The 16,597-nt window shown below is 37.5% G+C and overlaps 1 protein-coding gene across 4 annotated transcripts in view; it reads left to right on the forward strand.

Annotated features, from left to right (window-relative positions):
* Positions 1-16,597, forward strand: part of KCNK2 (potassium two pore domain channel subfamily K member 2) — a 127,985-nt gene that overhangs the window by 53,930 nt on the left and 57,458 nt on the right. For all 4 annotated transcript variants that reach the window (XM_072927552.1, XM_012572394.5, XM_030269118.4 and 1 more), the window contains one exon: positions 13,206-13,323. In XM_072927552.1, the coding sequence (XP_072783653.1) occupies positions 13,206-13,323 (118 nt within the window). The remainder of the gene's footprint in view (positions 1-13,205; positions 13,324-16,597) is intronic.

The following is a 16,597-nucleotide window of genomic DNA, read 5'->3' on the forward strand; positions in this document are numbered from 1 at the left end:
TATAAGCAGAGCTCTGTGTTGGCTGAGCGATGTAACAAGTGTTAAGAACAGAAGCTGAGCATTTGCATTTTCATGCAAAGCGTCACGGTTGAAAAGCTATTGCTATTTTTAGGTCCAGTACGCTTGGTAGAGGGCCTTTTCACTGAAGCCTCCCATTATGCTAATTAAATGATTATTCATCAGCAATATATATAATTAATAGTTCACAAAGGAATTGGTATATTGATTGTGCTTTACAAGTTCTGTCAATATTTGAAGTGCCTAATTCTGAGGAAGAAGCTACACCATCCATTGCCTTAAAGGACTCCTAATTTACTGTGATTTTATCAAGTTAGCATTCCTTCCAGCTGTATGTTTCTTTATATTGATTTTGTTTTAAGTACAGGAAAGCACCGTGGACTTCTGACTTTGATCTTAAATCTCAATTTTCTCTGCTTCTTAAAGGCACATCCACAAATGATGTACATTGGTGTGTTCCTACTAACACGACTTTACCTTTGCAGGTCACCTGCCTCAGTACCATGGGAGATATTTATTTGCAGTAGCACAGAACTAGATCTGGAGCCTTATAAATCCCCTTCTAACTTAAATCCTGTGTCCTTATGAATATCCAGTGGCACTGGAAGGAATAGCAGGGGGCTGCCAAGTCATGTCAGTTCTGGGCATGGCACAATGAAATGGGAGACTTGAGTGAACAGTCAGGAGTTGGCAAGGATTCACTCCTTCCTTAACAGTGGCCATGGGGCTAGCTGGGTCTACAGAGCCCAAGATGGGACAGGGAGAGCAGGAGAGTGTGTTGGGCACCCAGACTATGGTGAGCAGGAACTCTGGAGCATGCCAGATGCATGGGCAGAAAAAAATTCTGGGAGTGTTTTTTGTCAGCAAATATGGCTGGGAGTTTAGAAGCTGATTTTACCTCTCTAGATCAATCTGCCTTGAGCATCAGCATGGTTGTGTTTTCTTTTTTCAGTAAATATAGAGTTCTGATGTGCTGAGTTATTTTTATGGTACACTACTTCTGAATTTTAAAGGTAAGCTGGGAAAATGTCTTGTATTTTGTGATTTCTCCCCTGCCTTGTTGCTAAAACATATTCCAAAACTGCTACCCTTAAAATGCCTGTCAGCTCTTCTCTCCATGAGTCCAGGCACGCATGCCTGAGGAGATGCTGCCAATAGTGATTTAGATGCTGTGTAATAACTGTGTTCCAGTGGTTTGACCAGCAGAATGTGAGATAATCCTTCAGAGAAATATACAAGCACATTCTGATGAAAAATAACTCTCGTAGCTACTATAAATATCCTCCTATGAAATTTTTAGGTCAGATACTGTACTTGTGAGATAAAAAAAGAAATTTTGAAGCAATATTATCTTACATCATCTGTGAGATGGACCTTAAGGCAAAAACTGTTGAAGTTTGCTTGGAGTACTTAGATATTTTAGCATTTATGATTCTCTGCCCAGAAGCACAGATTGATAATAAAAAACCACTTCATCAGCATTCAACGCCCATTTGATGTTCTGTGTAAAATAAATGAGTTTCAGTACAACCATCAGAAAACAGATAACCATATCAGCATTAGCTTCCATCTCCACTAATGATCTTGCCACAACCAGAAAAACACAGGCGTGTGAAGCATGGGGAGGTGACACAACCTCCCACAGCAGATTAATGAGAGAGAATTGTGGAAAGAGTTTGTCCTGCTTGCTGTTGGGGTAAATGGAAAACTTAATTTGCCCTTGATCCCTTCTGCTTCCCTCTAAAGAGCACCACAATGTGGAGGTAGGAATGTACTGTTACATCCATTCACAGGAGCAGAGCTGGGGCACAGGGAGCCTGTTTGGGTGCCTTGCTTTATGCAGAATAACTGTTAGTCAATGACATCAAGCCAATGACATTAAGGGTTGGGAAATTCTGCTTTCCCAAAGTAAAATGGAAAGGCAATGGTAAAAGAGAGTCTCAAATTCATTTTTCCAGGTCTAGGCTACTATCTTACTCACTGAGGTCATATTTCTTCCCTAGTTGCCACTTGGCCACAAAAACTAAATTAGTGAAATACATTTTGTCTCCCAAGGATTATGTCTGACTGTTATTGCAATAAAATGCAGAGTTTCTTCAGGTTTTGTTGGATGTCTGTATGAATAAAAATAAATAGTGCGTGCAAGGAAAAAGTAAATGTTATTTAAGAATTCACTGAAAGCTATAAAACTAAAAATTAATATGTACTAGAGTAGAAGGGAGCTGGAATGATTAGTTTGTGTGAAGAAAATTACAGAGCTTACAGACTGTAATGTCTTCTTTAATCAAGTATTTACCTTGAGTCAAACTGTAATGAAATTCATTGCAACTTTTCTTTTTGAACTTCATGTTCTGGGAATCCAGATACTGTTTTGGCTCTTTCATGCTAGTCATTGCTCAAGGTGCTTACCATACCAGGCTTTTTCAGTCTTCACAAACTTCTGCTCTGTAGTTTAATCCTTACTCTGAAGCAGGCTTGGCTACCCAAAGACTGTCCACAGGCAGTACAATATGTGGTAGTTTATTCAGGTGAGCACATCAGAGAGACTAGTTGGAGAGAACAAATTCAGCTAAAAAGAAAGCACAAGTGGAATGACAGTCCAGTTTCCAGCACCCAGGGGCCATGGAGTTTCCAGCACCTTGGCTGAAATCTTCCTTTGTCACAAAGCTGTTTAAAACAGTGTTGTGTGTTTCTATATATACATAGAGGATAGGGAATTTTTCCTGTCTGTCTTCTCCATCCTTATTTTATCTCACCAATCCCCAGAACCTGTCCTGGTACAACAATATATACTATTGCCAACTCTTCAGCAGGCACAGGTTTATTCCCTGGGTTTTGAATTACTGAAACTTTGTATTGTCACATTGATTGTGTGGCTCCTCTGGGTGTACTAGGTGAGAATTATACTTTTACAGACATCATATATTTTATATGGATGTAAAATATGGGGCAACAGAGAGCTGCTATGCAGCCTAGAAAATGTGCAAAGGTAATGGAACAGAGTGCTTTGAGGGTGGCAGTGAGGTAAATTCAGCTGCCTCAGAAAAAGGACTTTTTCCTCATAAATTTTCAGCCCAGTCCAGCAGTGTTGTTCCTCTGCTGACAAAAAAAAAAAAAAAAAAAAAAAGACATGGTCTTCATGACTTCTTCTGTCTCTGACTCCCAAGGTCCAATATTGCAAATCTTTCAGTCTAAAGCACATCAGTTACTTGCTGCCTCACAGTCACAGAATATATCTGAGATGAACAACAGCAATGCATGACCCTGAGAGGTATATCCAGGTACATAATTTGATATTTTGTGAGCACTTCCCTTTAGTACCGTATTAAAAATGTGCACAAATCATGCAGAGCATATCTGTACACCCAAGAGACCAGTTTTTTCCAGGCAATTTCAAGTCCTTTGCTGTTGCCTGAAGCCAGCATTAACAACAGCATTAAGGGGATCACTGGATGCTGTCCTCAGTGGTGCTGAGGTACAGAGCACTCAGTGGTGGTTTATCTAAATTTGCAACTAGAGAAATACCCCAGGAGGGAGGCTTGTAAAAGTACAAACACTATCTGGGTGAGTAATGGGAATACAACAGAGCAGCAAGCTGTGCATGGTCTGATGTTAAACTTCACTTTTTAAAAGTTTCAGTTGGAAGGTCTTGCAAGGGTCTCATTTGGTAACAGATGAGAAAACATCGATTAGCTAAAGGTTATTTGTGATATCTAATACATTATAAAGCTGCAGAAAGTGATGTGGCCAGGTTCTTTCCTAGTATTCCTTCTTTTGGAGAAGAACACTCTACAATTCATCATACACTCTGTCTGTGCCTGCTCTCAACTTGGCCCTGCCATGCAATGCAAACTGTCAGGTGACAGAATAAAAGAGTAAATGTAGTTCAGACTGTGTGGATTTAATGAATGTGTGACAAAGTGTATAAAGCTGATCTTCATTTGCTCAAAGGATTTTTTATGTCTTGCGTCCAACAATTTTTCTCTCTCCACTGAGCTTTTTGTTGGAAGAAGCTGATAGAAACCTGGGAGTAATCCAGCTATACACACAAATAACAATAAGCATTAAAGAATGAAATAATTCTCTAACTGGAGCTCTTGTATCTAATTATTTCAATCTAATTCTAATTTTTTTTTTTAGTTTGTTGACTGTTTCCTATAGCAAGCTTGCCACTAAGCATTTAAAATGTTAGAGACATTCTCCAAACTCAGATGCACAAAATGTATTGCCAAGAACTTGGAAAAATTTCCTGCTATATTTATGCACCTGTGAATGGTAGCAAATGTAAAGAGACCTTAGGTTCCACTGCTGATGTTCAGGTGGCACTCATGTCCTCATGGAGTGCTGTGCAGCCACGAGATACTTGTGTCTTCCTTCATGGCATCTCCTGAGGTTGTCTCTGGGAACAGGTGAGCCTGGCTGAATTTGATATTCAGCAATGTCATAAATTTGTCATAACTGTCGTTTTATACACCTCATTACCTCTAGAGGATCCCAAAGATCCTATGGAGGAAATAAGGTGCATGAAGAAACAGTGAATTTGCTTTCTTCTTGCCCAAAACTCATGCTGTTCCTAAGACGTAGGGATGTGGCCAATATTTTGTGTTGTGGGATGTCTTGGCAATTAGAAGTAACAGTCTGTCCCCCTGCCAAAGAAAAAGATGATTAGAAAAAAAAAAAGAGAAGAACTTTTTATGTAAATACCACCTAATTATATATTGCTCAGCATTTATTTGTTCATGTTGACCTTTTTAAACCAAAATGGAAAAAAAAATCCTTTTAATATCCAAGCAAGTTGTTTATTGCATTATTTTTGCATACAAAAAAGAGAAATAAGAAAAATTTTAGTTATATTATTTTAAATATCTAAAATGTCTCAGCAAGCTGGTATGAATTATTATAGCTATTTTAGTGAGTTAATTCTGAAAATTAATAAAGTGTTTTCAAGTAAATGTACAATGGAACATAAGTTAATAATAGAACATAGTTAATTTCCTGTTCCTTTAGAAAGATCCTTCAAATATATTTATTCTGAAACCCTAACAAGTGGAAAAAAATAGTCTTACACTAAAAAGCACAATCTTTTCATGTGTTCCAAGTGTTGTGTGGTAATTCTTGTCTCATAAAGCATTCATTTTGAAATCTGAACAAGTTTGCAGGGTGCTATACCAAGCTGTCTCAGCAGTAATACTTTTGTATTTTCAAATCCATCCCCTTTCAGGGTATGTGGCTTCTTCTGAAAACTGAATGCCCACAAAAATGTGCTTGCATTTAAAGTAAACAAACAAACCAAAAGAATTAATGAGCCACTAGGATTAGCTGGTTCCCACCAGTTGATCTCCCTGGGTTCTGTGCAGGTTTTTGGCTAACGTGGGGAGAACAGCTCTCCGTGCAGGGATCCAGAGCTGTGTGCCATTCCTGTTTTCATCTCACATTTTTGTCAGCTGCATTGCCCCTTTTCTTTCCATTCATCTCTTATATTATGAATGAGACCAAAATGGGGATATTTTTTTTAATCTCCCTTGAGGATAAATGCTTTTTTTTCCCTCTTTATCTCTCTCTTGAGGGAAGCCTGACATAATTATGAATGACATGGGAGCAGTGTTTCTTTCTTCAAACTGGCATCACCAGAAAGTCATCATGGCTTCTGCTGTGATTAATTTCTTGTAAAAATATTGTACTTCAAAGTATGCATTTGTGGTGGTTTCATTTTTATAGTTTAAGGTAGGTAACTTCATTAAGTTGCACCTCCACCAGTAACTGATTTTGTCTCTTTCACAAGCTTCTTTACAATTTGCATTGTAGCTACAAGAAAATTATTTTTGCCTGAAAACAGTTTTTTAGGAATATATTTAATTTCAATCAGATAAACCCCTTGAGCCTTGATTATGCAGAAAACTGTTAAAATTAAGAAGTGTAAATCCTTTCTCTCCAAGAGATTATAAAATATTTGAGTATGCTGTATATTTTTTAAGATAGGAAAACACAGGGATGCAAGGTCTTGTTTTCAGACAAATACAACATTTATTTAGACAAGATTAAAATTTATTAACTAAACCTATTAAGCTTGAAACAAATTTTATTAATTCTTTGAATTACAGCATTTGTAGACATTTTCAGGCCTGTGAGCTGTAGCTTACAGGTACTTGAAGCAGAACTTTTTGAGGTAGTTTGAATGTACCAGTTTAAACCATAAATACTGTTAGTCTCTCCTTTTGCAATTCCTTCCAGACTCCAAATGAAAGCAGAAACCATGCCATGTCAGGATCCTAGCCTGAAAACAGTATTTATGCTTTGTAAAACTTAAAGCCTTGAAAAGACTGATAGACCAGCATAGAAGAAATTGAGGCTGCACTCTATTTTATTTGAGGATCCAAAATACGATTGCATCAGTTGTTTTAATCTGCCATCTGCATTTCAGTTATGAAGCTTATGACAAATTGCAAATATCAGTCAAATATCAGTAGTAGATCTGCCTGTTGATGTTTTCAAAGCAATGAAAGAAGAAATGAAAGGCTTTCAAAGCAGTTAAAACACAAAGCACAGGAGCTGTAGTTTGAGTTGTTGGCCTGTGCATGTGTCTGTCCTTGGTGAGATGCCTGCCCACCAGAGCACTTGGGCTTTATGAACTCTAAGTGTCCTGGCAGTCCTCACTTGTACAGTAACATCTCATGTCTCTTTTTCCTCTTGCTGTGTCCGTGTCTCCTTTCTGCTTCACTCTGTCACAAATAAGTGTCCAAATGCTGTCGTCTCCTTTCACAACCTGCCCCCCCTCACCAGTTCTACCTAAATCTCCAGAGCAGAGAAATATTTATTAAATGAAAGATGTCTGTGAAAGACCTTTGACCACACCCTTACCCACACCTGTATTTCACAGGCACCCACCTGCTGTGGTTGGGTGTGGATGGGTTGCAGCAGCCCCTGGACTGTGTGCACTCTTTGCTTGGGCTCCTGCTCTTCTCCCTCTTCTGGCTTTGTACTCAGCTCCTGGAAGCAGGGATTTTTTTGTCAAACTTTCTCTTGCCTTGGAGCATTTCCTCCAGGGACAGGACAGCTCCCTTTTCTGTAGTCATTTTCTACACACTGCTTAAACCAAAAGGATTTTTAAAAGAAGTTTTTATCCTTCATGAGCATTATTTGGGAGGAGAATAACAAATAAATTCTTACTGCCCTTGTCACTTCTTTGTTCAATGAGATTGGTCTCAAACTTTTATTGCTGTTTCCGGTGTTGAGACCTGTAAAGGTTACATTTCCTTCAGATGAACAGTTTTATGGACCTAGAACTTAGCTTAGCCTGATTTCATCTGAATGCCAGCTTTTGTCTTAGAAAGGGTGGCAGATATGACTCATTAGTAAGTCAGTTCTGCAGAACAGCTGTTTGCATAATTCTTCCAGTCTGTAATCTCAAGGAGCAAAGAAAAGCCTTCTTCCCTGAATGTGCATGTGTATATACATGCATATATATGTGTATGTACACACAGAGAATTTACACACATAGAAACCCATGGGGTTTGTAATACATATTTAGAAATAGAGATGTTGGTTTGTTTCTGTATGTTTTTAGTTTAAGTAGCTGTGAAAGAGGGTGAAAAGAATCCTTCAGTTCTTCAGCATGGGGGTTACTAGTCTCCAGTGTAGAACACACTCATATGTTATACAAACAAAAAAGAAAAACAAGGAATCACAGAATTATAATACAAATATTATTGCAATCTCTTTCAACATCAAGGCCCAAACCCATGTGTTTTGAGGCTGGAGAGTTGTTTGTTAAGTGTTAAAAGCATCCTGGTGTGCCTTTGAACTGAGAACCAGGATTTCCATTCCTTGTAAACCAAAGCTGAAATAAAACCACAGGACTTGTGCAGTAGCTGGGCCATTTGAGATGTATCTTTATACTGTAAGGGGAGGGTGCCCTTGTCAAATGGCAGCATAAGTATAGCAGGGAAGGAAAAAATCCAGGCTGAGAAATGGTTTTCAGAAACTTTGAGGCACACCTGACTTTTTGACATCTCTTGCCAAGTGACTGCCAGGAAGCACAAACTAACTCCTGACAAGCTGGGTAACGAAAGAAAGCACACTCTGGATCTTATCAGAAGCATAATTTGAGGTGCTTCTATTTTAATCTTTCAGTAGAAGAGCTGAGAGTAATGAACTGTTGTGTTACATCATTTCATAGAAGTGAAGTGACTGGAAGATGGTAGAAAAACATGTATTCAGAGCCTGGTGTGGGACAAGGAGATGAGCATTGGAGTGACTGGTGTGACACATACTTATTTCTGCCTGATTTCCATGTGAGACAACAGCTGACTACCAGAGGCCAGCCTTCATACTGTATAAACTCTCCTTATTTTGCTGTGTCTCTGCAGACCCACTTAGTGGATGTAGCTCCTGACCAGCAGGCTGCCTTTTGTCAGTCAATGCCATTGACTCCCTGCAGGGTCAGAGCACCAGAAGATGAAATCCCTCATCTAGAATTGTCTTCTGTTCTCAGAAAATGACTGTGCTGTTCAAAAGACTGTTTTATTTCTTCCTTTGACTGAAGAAAAGTCACAGTATCCTGTGTCTTAATCTGCAAAGCAAAGTTCAGCATGGCCTCTACAGAGAAATGCCTGCATAACACAGGAATAACACAAAACTGCACACTGTATTTACCAGAAACTGCTTCTAAATTATACAGAAAATGAAATACTGACATTGAATTAAAATGGGATTTGTGTTTTCATGCCCCTTTTCCCAGTGTTCTGATTTCAAGCAAAGAATGTGTGGTGTGAAAGCAATACTTATGTGCTTTCGGAGCTCTGGTCATGCCTGGCCTGTCCACTCTGGGCTCAATCATCTCTGCCTCTTTTCTCTGATACTCTACTAAAGCTTGTTCCCAAATGTGGCTGCAAAGCCAACTAGTTGGGATGTGTAGGTGTAGTGCAAGTGAGGACTTGATTTCAGACACACTTCATGCCCATCCTAACGTACAGTACAGAGGCAGCCTAAGAATTGACCTAACTCAAAAAATGGGAATTTTCTAAAATTTTTAATGTGTCAAAATTTTATCTCAATTCACTTCACTATCAAAAAAAAAAAAAAAAAAAAGCCTGTTTTTTTCACCATTATAAAGATAATTAAAGAAGAAAAACATATTACTGTAAGTGTAACTTACATACTATTATTTTTAAAATCATTCTGCATAGAGGCCTTTATTGGGTGCCATGTGCTGGGTGACCCACCCTCTGCTCAGTCCTCAGTCATCTTATTTGAAACAAGGACTAGACAAAGACTCTGGAATAAGGCAATTCAAGTGAAATAGTCTGCATATTTTAAGAATTTAATCTGTCTACATCCCTGTTCTAATGCTGACCGATTCTGTAGTGTTGAAACAGAACTGATTTTTAGAACAATTTATTTTGTATATGGAATAAAATACTATAAAAATTGCCGCTGAAGAGGTCAGTTAACTTTAATAATGGAAAATAATTTTTATAAATCAGGAAGTTCCCATGTTAAAATTACACAAAGTGTTTAAAGGCTGCAGCATATGATTACTGTACAGATTATAGAGTTTTGATTATTCTGCTTTTAGATTCAAAATGCACAGTTACTTTCACTACTGTTTGAGTTAAGATAAATCAAAGGTCTCAAGTGACAGCAAGAATTGAGAGAGGGAGGGAGGAAGGAAGGAAGGAAATCAAACTCATGACAAATGAAGTTTGCAGTAGTAGTTAGTAGTAAGGCAACAGTCAAAAAATAGGCTGAAAGACCATGAATTAAGGTGGCAGACAGCTCTGACAGCAAATAATAAGCCTGTTATTTGAAGACTAAGGCTGAGATCCTGGCCCTTAGTGAAGTTAGTGGAGCCTGAGTTTTTATTCAGGGCTGGAGAAGTGTTAATATCCAATCCTCCAGATAAGTTTGTGTTGTGAACATGTCACAAAGATGCTACCCTGAAATTATTGCCCTGAAATGTGCAAGGAGTTATGCAATATATTATTTTCTTCTTAAATTTTTCTTGTGAATAGTCTTAGATGACGATCTTCTCATGATTGCTGACCAGTCTAAGAAGAAAAGCCATCCTCTGACCCAAAGAGTTGAAAATGCAGTCATCCTTCCTGAAAAATCTGCAGGCAACATTCAAATACTTGATGAGACAGTTGACCTCAGTAAACCAGTAACCTTACCCACCTGTCACCCTTTTTAGTCAGGAAGACTCTTACAGATGTCTCTGAAGGAATTAAATGTGGCAGCTTCATCTAGCCTAACTTCTCCCAAACACGGTCACAGCCCAGAAGAAAGCATAACATTGTGTGTTTGGAAACAACAGCCCAGTGATGATGAAGGCATCATCTGGCCCTTTATGACTAAAACTGCTTAAAACAGTCAACAAATTTACCAATGTGAATCAGTAAATGTACAAAGAAAATCAATAAGAAATACTGGCAGTAAAAAAAAACCCTCATTTAAAAAACACAGGCGATATACAACAGATTTGTTTAAATAGGTAAATATATTATTTAATAAGAAAGAGTCTTCAGTTTGGAAAGAAAGAGGAAGCTGAGTGGTCTGTAATATCATTAATTTCTTGAAGGAGACAAATCAGAAATTGCTATTCAAGTGTTCCTCGTAACATAAGAACTTAAAAAATTATTTTGAAGTGCATACAAACTCTCAAAAGGGAAATATGCTTTAAATGATCCACAAGTAATTTGAAGATCTTACTGCCACAGAACGACTTGGCTCCCAAAATACAAGTGAGCTCCAAAAGTAATTAGATAAATAAATGGCAAAGCAATTCACCCAAGCCAATCTGAACGCCACGATGCAGATGCAGCCTCCTACTCAGAAAGTCCCTATAAGTGTGTGTAGTCAGAACTTAGGAGGCTGTACGAAAAGGAAGCATCTCTGAAAGCAGCCCTGATTATTTCCCTGCTTAGCAGTTGGATAAAATCAGAGACATAATAATAGCGACTAATTGTCTTTTGTAGCCATCTGTCGTGCCTTGGGCAGTTTTGGGTTAAGCTGTACTTTTTTTTTCCAGGAAAAATGTAGGTGTGGCAGATGAAGTCAGGAAATGCATAGCTGTAGGGGATCGTTGAGCAGTTTAGATTGGAACACCTTTCGTATAAAAGGCCTTGAGGTACATATGGCTTCAAAAATGTGCAGTGATGATAAAAGCCCTGGATTTTACAAATCCATTTTACATCTGGACTTGTATAAAATTTGGTCTTGCTAGACTGTCTAAACAGGTGCATTGCTCTGGGTAGCACCTTCATCCAGTGCAAGAAACAAGAATGATTCAAAGAATTACATTGATCCAGTGCTTTATCATATAATGTCCTCGCTGGAGAGTGTTTTCCCATGTGCGGATATCAGGACTTGTGATGGCAGTTCTTAGTCCCCTGAAATGTAACAGCACTCAGTGGGCTCTGTATAATGCAGCACACTGATTTACACTGCCTTGTAAATCAAAGGAATAGCTGCATTGTGTAAATTATAAAACCAATTCAATGGATGGTTTTCACAGGCCTCTTAGTCTGGTGTGTCCCTTCCTACACGGATGGAAACACCTGTCAGTATCAGTGCTGCTGTATTTGCTCCTGCCAAGCTGTACATCCTGTACTAATGTAGAAGATTTTTCTTTCCAAAACCAAGAAAAATTAAATCTCTCCCCCCTCACTTTCCCCATCCTTTCTTCTTCCTCAGTCAGATTGAAAATTCCACTTCTTTGATGTCTGCCTTTCTGTTTTTTTAAAAAAACCCAAATTAAAAAAAAAAAAATTAAAAATTTGTGTAAAGATACCCCAGCTGTCTTTCTATTGACAGTCCTGGATGGTGGAAATGGTGTAGGTTTGGCAGCAAGATCCCTGTGGCTGCAGAGGTGCAGCAGTGGATTTCACAATGGTAACTTTTGTGCATCTGAGCTTTGAAAATGGCAACCTGGAAATGTTGGATTTAAGCTGGATTTCATGTTGGATTTAAGTCCCATTAAAAAAAAAAATAGATCTCCTAGTTAATCCTGCATTGTTACTTCATAATCTCTGCCCAGATCAAGTGACTTATGCAGGGACAGTTTAGTGACAGAAATGTTTTAATTTCCAAATAATCAATGTATTTTGGGACTGAAAAAATTATTACTACTGTACAACACTGTTCCTCTGCAACAGACTGCCCAAAGGCAAGATGGTTCTGGTCTGTCCTTTCACTGACAATGTACCTAATTATTGTTGTACATCTTGCCAAGAAGGACCTATTAGTCAGTTGAAATTATCATTTTCATTTTGTGGTATGGCTTCCTCTGTTTTTCTTTTGTTAGACATCATTTATCACAAGTATCATAGTTAGAAATAAATCCTGTTTTAAAGTTTAAAAATTAAATGAAAATTATATTTTTAAAAAATATTTGTCACAAGTTTTAAAATACATTTTCTTTAACTCAAATACTAGTATATATCTGCAATTGTGATATAACATAACAGGAACACATTTTGTAATAAGAATTTACAGTAGTTGATACTGCTGAAAGAAGAAAAGTTTCCTGTTTCTTGAGACTATGAAGATGTCACTAGTGGCAAGCTTGTTGTTTCATTTGCTAGAACTGATTTTTTCAAGAACATTTCTGAAGTATATAGTTGCATAGAGATACATGTTTAACGTTTGACTGATTTTTTGCTGCAATAGTAAAAGTTTTATAATTGTATGTGTAATTGCTTTAATTATTGAATTGTCTGTTTTAAAAAAGTGTTTTCTTTCTTTGGAATTAATTTGCTACAGAACAATGCATGGGCATTTTTTCTTGGTGTTTTAAAATGACTCTTTTTAAGAAGTCCATTTGCTTGCCTAACACAACACAGGAACATTGTGGGAAACTCTCATTATAAATGTTGTCTAATGCATGTTTTTCTTCACCAAATAGTTGCAGCAGTAAAAATAATTGTGTTTGTCTTCTAACTAAGATAGTAATATCACAGATTTTGCATTCTCTCCAATGGTCTGGACTTTACAGCTCTTCTGAATTGCCTGGAGTGGTTGCAGAAGAAATTGTACCTTGATGGAGTGATAATGCTCAAGCAAAGCAACACAGATATTTTCTGGTTTAGTGCTTGGATGAAATAAATGAATTAATCAATTTACTGTATAATATATACATATAAGAATACAATTGTTTCATGAATATTGACAAAATCTTTTTAAACTTGCAGCAAGTAGTGGCAGCAATAAATGCAGGAATCATACCTTTAGGAAACACATCTGCTCAGATCAGTCACTGGGACTTGGGAAGTTCCTTCTTCTTTGCTGGCACTGTTATTACCACCATAGGTAGGACACAGCTTATTATCTTTTTATAGTCAATGAACTGAAACTCTTGATTTCCAGTGTGTGCATATATTTGTTAATGGTAAATCTTCCACATCTCCTGTTTTAAGTAGAGAGTTTTTTTCTAGCTGCAAGGGCAGAAATAATACCTGTCTGTAAGGAGCCCTACCTGAGTGATTTTTCTGTAGAAAAAAAATATATTGCTGTACATTTCTCTCAAGTAACTGGAAGAGGCTGTGGAAATATTTTCTGGGGAAAATGTGGTCAACTGTACAGTCACAAGTGTTAACTAGGGCATGATTTAAAGCACATGTGCATTAAACCATGACTGAGATGTATGGAATTAAAAGCCTGTGTTCTCCCATCCAATATTATTATTTTATCTGAATTCTGAAAGAGTCACTGTCCCTCTGTGCAGGTGTAAAAAGAAACAGTGTTTGGTATTCCAGTTTCTTCCTTTTGACTACAATATTGTACACATGGTCTGGAGTTAAAAAATTTGATGTAGCTCATAGCTCACAAAAGGGCATTTGCAAAGATAGATGGAAATTTGAAGATGAAATAATGAGAAAAAAATTGAGAGTAATATATAAGGAATTGTAGCATATTTGCAATAATTATCACTGCATAACATTTATATGCATACTGTGGTGGAAGGGGATGTTCTTTTCAGGTGTTGTCTGGACCTTTCCTCTTTATGTAGAAGTGCATAAGTACCATATTTTTGTGTGTTTAAGTATAAACATGTCGATATTTATGAATAATGAGAATATTAATATTGTGCCTATGTGATATTTTTCTACATCTAGAGTAACTGAAACAGAGGTTTAGCGAAAACAGAGAAGTTCTTACCTCCTTGATTTGCAGAAAACTTACTGGTTTTATAGTAGCACCTCCTCATGGTGATAAAAATCCTCAAGTATTGAAAAATCTAATTAAAATTAAAGGTTATAACCAAAAAAAGTAAGAACTTTAAAAGGAAAGGTTTGTGATCAGTCTTATCCTCTTTGGGCAGCACTAAACTTTATGTTGTAAGCATCCCTGGTCCTATAGAAATTGCATAATAGTTGTTTCACTTCCTAATAAGGATAAAAGTTAACATATGAAAAGTGTTCAAGGAATTAAAAGTTCAAAAATTATTTTAAAGCAGTGGAACATTTTGTCTCACTGTCTTTTTTCAAAGTAGAACTAAGACTTTTCTAAATCAAAATGTTTTTTGATTTAATTTACTGACCTGATTCTACCAAGCCGTGTGTAAGTCCAGCTTAGCATAGAACAGGGATCTGCAAAGCCATCCAGGCCTCTGATCCATTTCTCCCAAGAGGCAAGATAACTCAATAGGAAATAAGTTTGAAAATTAATATTTCAGGTTGTTTATGCAGACCACAGTTGTCAGAAGTAGGTCAGACTGGGCAGCAGCAAATATTTGTTTCAAGGGTTGTCTTAGCAGCCTGAGAAAAAAATGGGGGGAAAAGGTCTTCCATAAAATATTTTTGCCTTGGAGTAGCTGGGTTTCTTTCATCATGGACCCTTTCTGGTGGGAAGCTCCCAGCCAGTTGCACCTTTGAGCTTTTCTCAGGATCCAAGGGAAGCAAGATTAAATGGAAGCTGTAGTGTGGTTGGTGTTGTCTTAATGCTGTGAACCACCTTGGCCATGGCTCACAGGGCTTGTGGTGTGACAGAAGGTGCTGCTCTGGTGAAAAGCACTTGGAAAAGTGAATTACCTGGGAAAATGGTGGTGAGCAGAAGAACTGGGTGTCCTTTCCCTTAATCTTTGTGTTATTACATGCCAGCAAGTGATTTTCTGTTCAGAACAGTACCTATGAGTATATTGAGTAACTTTTTGAAAATGAAGGCGTTCCTTCCAGCTAGAGGGCATACGGTAATAATAACTCAATTTCTCAAGAGTCTAAATGTGGTTTATGAGCATCTCCAGAGAGCTGCCATAGGTTTCAGAGAAACACTAAAGATATTCTCTGTGGACAAAGACAGGACTGTGTAAATTCATAGAATAACTTTACAGAAATAATTTGTAAATGTGGTTTGATGAATATGAAGAAAATTTGTAAATATTACATTCTTTAGTCTGTATACCTTAAAAAGTACTTGTAGATGAGAAAAGGGATTTACATTTAGAGACAATGATAGCTTTCCAGTGTTGCTGCAGATTTTGTAGCTTTCCAAACCACTTATTACTATAATTTTACCATATCACTTAGCCCACACTCTTCCTGGTGGTATGTAAGAATCTAAGACATTCAAATGGAACCAGAAGTCTATGAATAGAATTTCTCAAACCTTCCTTTAATGAAAGTAAAGCCTTTCCTTACTGGCAGTAGCACTTGCATCCCACAAATATTTGGTTTCTGGGGAGAGGATAATAAATAAAGCCTTTAGCATCTGCCTAAGCAATAAATGACTGTTTTGCAGTTACTGTTCTTGTTGTATCCCAGTAGTGAACACTGACATGAAAAATATTTGCTATCTGTTTTGGAGCTGCTGGAGCAGACTAGAAGCATCTTCTGGACCTCCTGTAGGTTTCTGAAAGGCACTCTTCTGGTGCCATTATGTCTATAGAGTTCCAAAGCCAGCTCATGGAAACAGAGGCAACACTTCAGAAAACGTGGCTTAGTATTTATGTAACATTTTTTGAAATCTGTTATAATCCTTCATGCGACTCAGTAAATGTTACAGCGCCTAATATAAAATTAGCAAAATCAGTTTGAATAGAATATGATGTGATACTGCTACTAGATCTTTTCTAAAAAGTGGATTTTAGTTGAGACTCATAATCAAACAGTTTCACAAGGCTTTCTTTAGAACAGGTTGTTGGTTTAAGCTTTGCATTTACTACTGTGCTGCAGCACAGAACTCGTTTCAGGAAGGGTTACAGCTTTGGCCGACTTAGGTGTTCTTGCTTGTGAATAAGTTTCCAGAAAAAATAAAGCTCATTCAACAAAGAGATGTGAAATTGCATGATTATTAGTCTGTGCATATGGAATGGTTTCAGACAGTCTCTTAGAGGGAAAAGGTAACAGAGGGAAATAGGAATATGAAATTATCTATGAAAAATATTGTTGCATTGTTCCCTGGGATACTGTGCATGCTGCAAAGTACAAAAGAATCTCTTTTTGTCTACCTGAAAATGTCATTATCCAGTCAATCCTGCTCCAAGACCACATGACCAAAGAAAAGAAAAAAGAAGGTTGAGGAGAAAAGCAAGAAAAATGGTAACTTAATCATAAAGCTGGAGATAGTGCTGAGGAGGAAGGGAAAA

The sequence above is a fragment of the Taeniopygia guttata genome, chromosome 3, assembly GCF_048771995.1.
Source record: "Taeniopygia guttata chromosome 3, bTaeGut7.mat, whole genome shotgun sequence".
Taxonomy (NCBI): Eukaryota; Metazoa; Chordata; class Aves; order Passeriformes; family Estrildidae; genus Taeniopygia; species Taeniopygia guttata.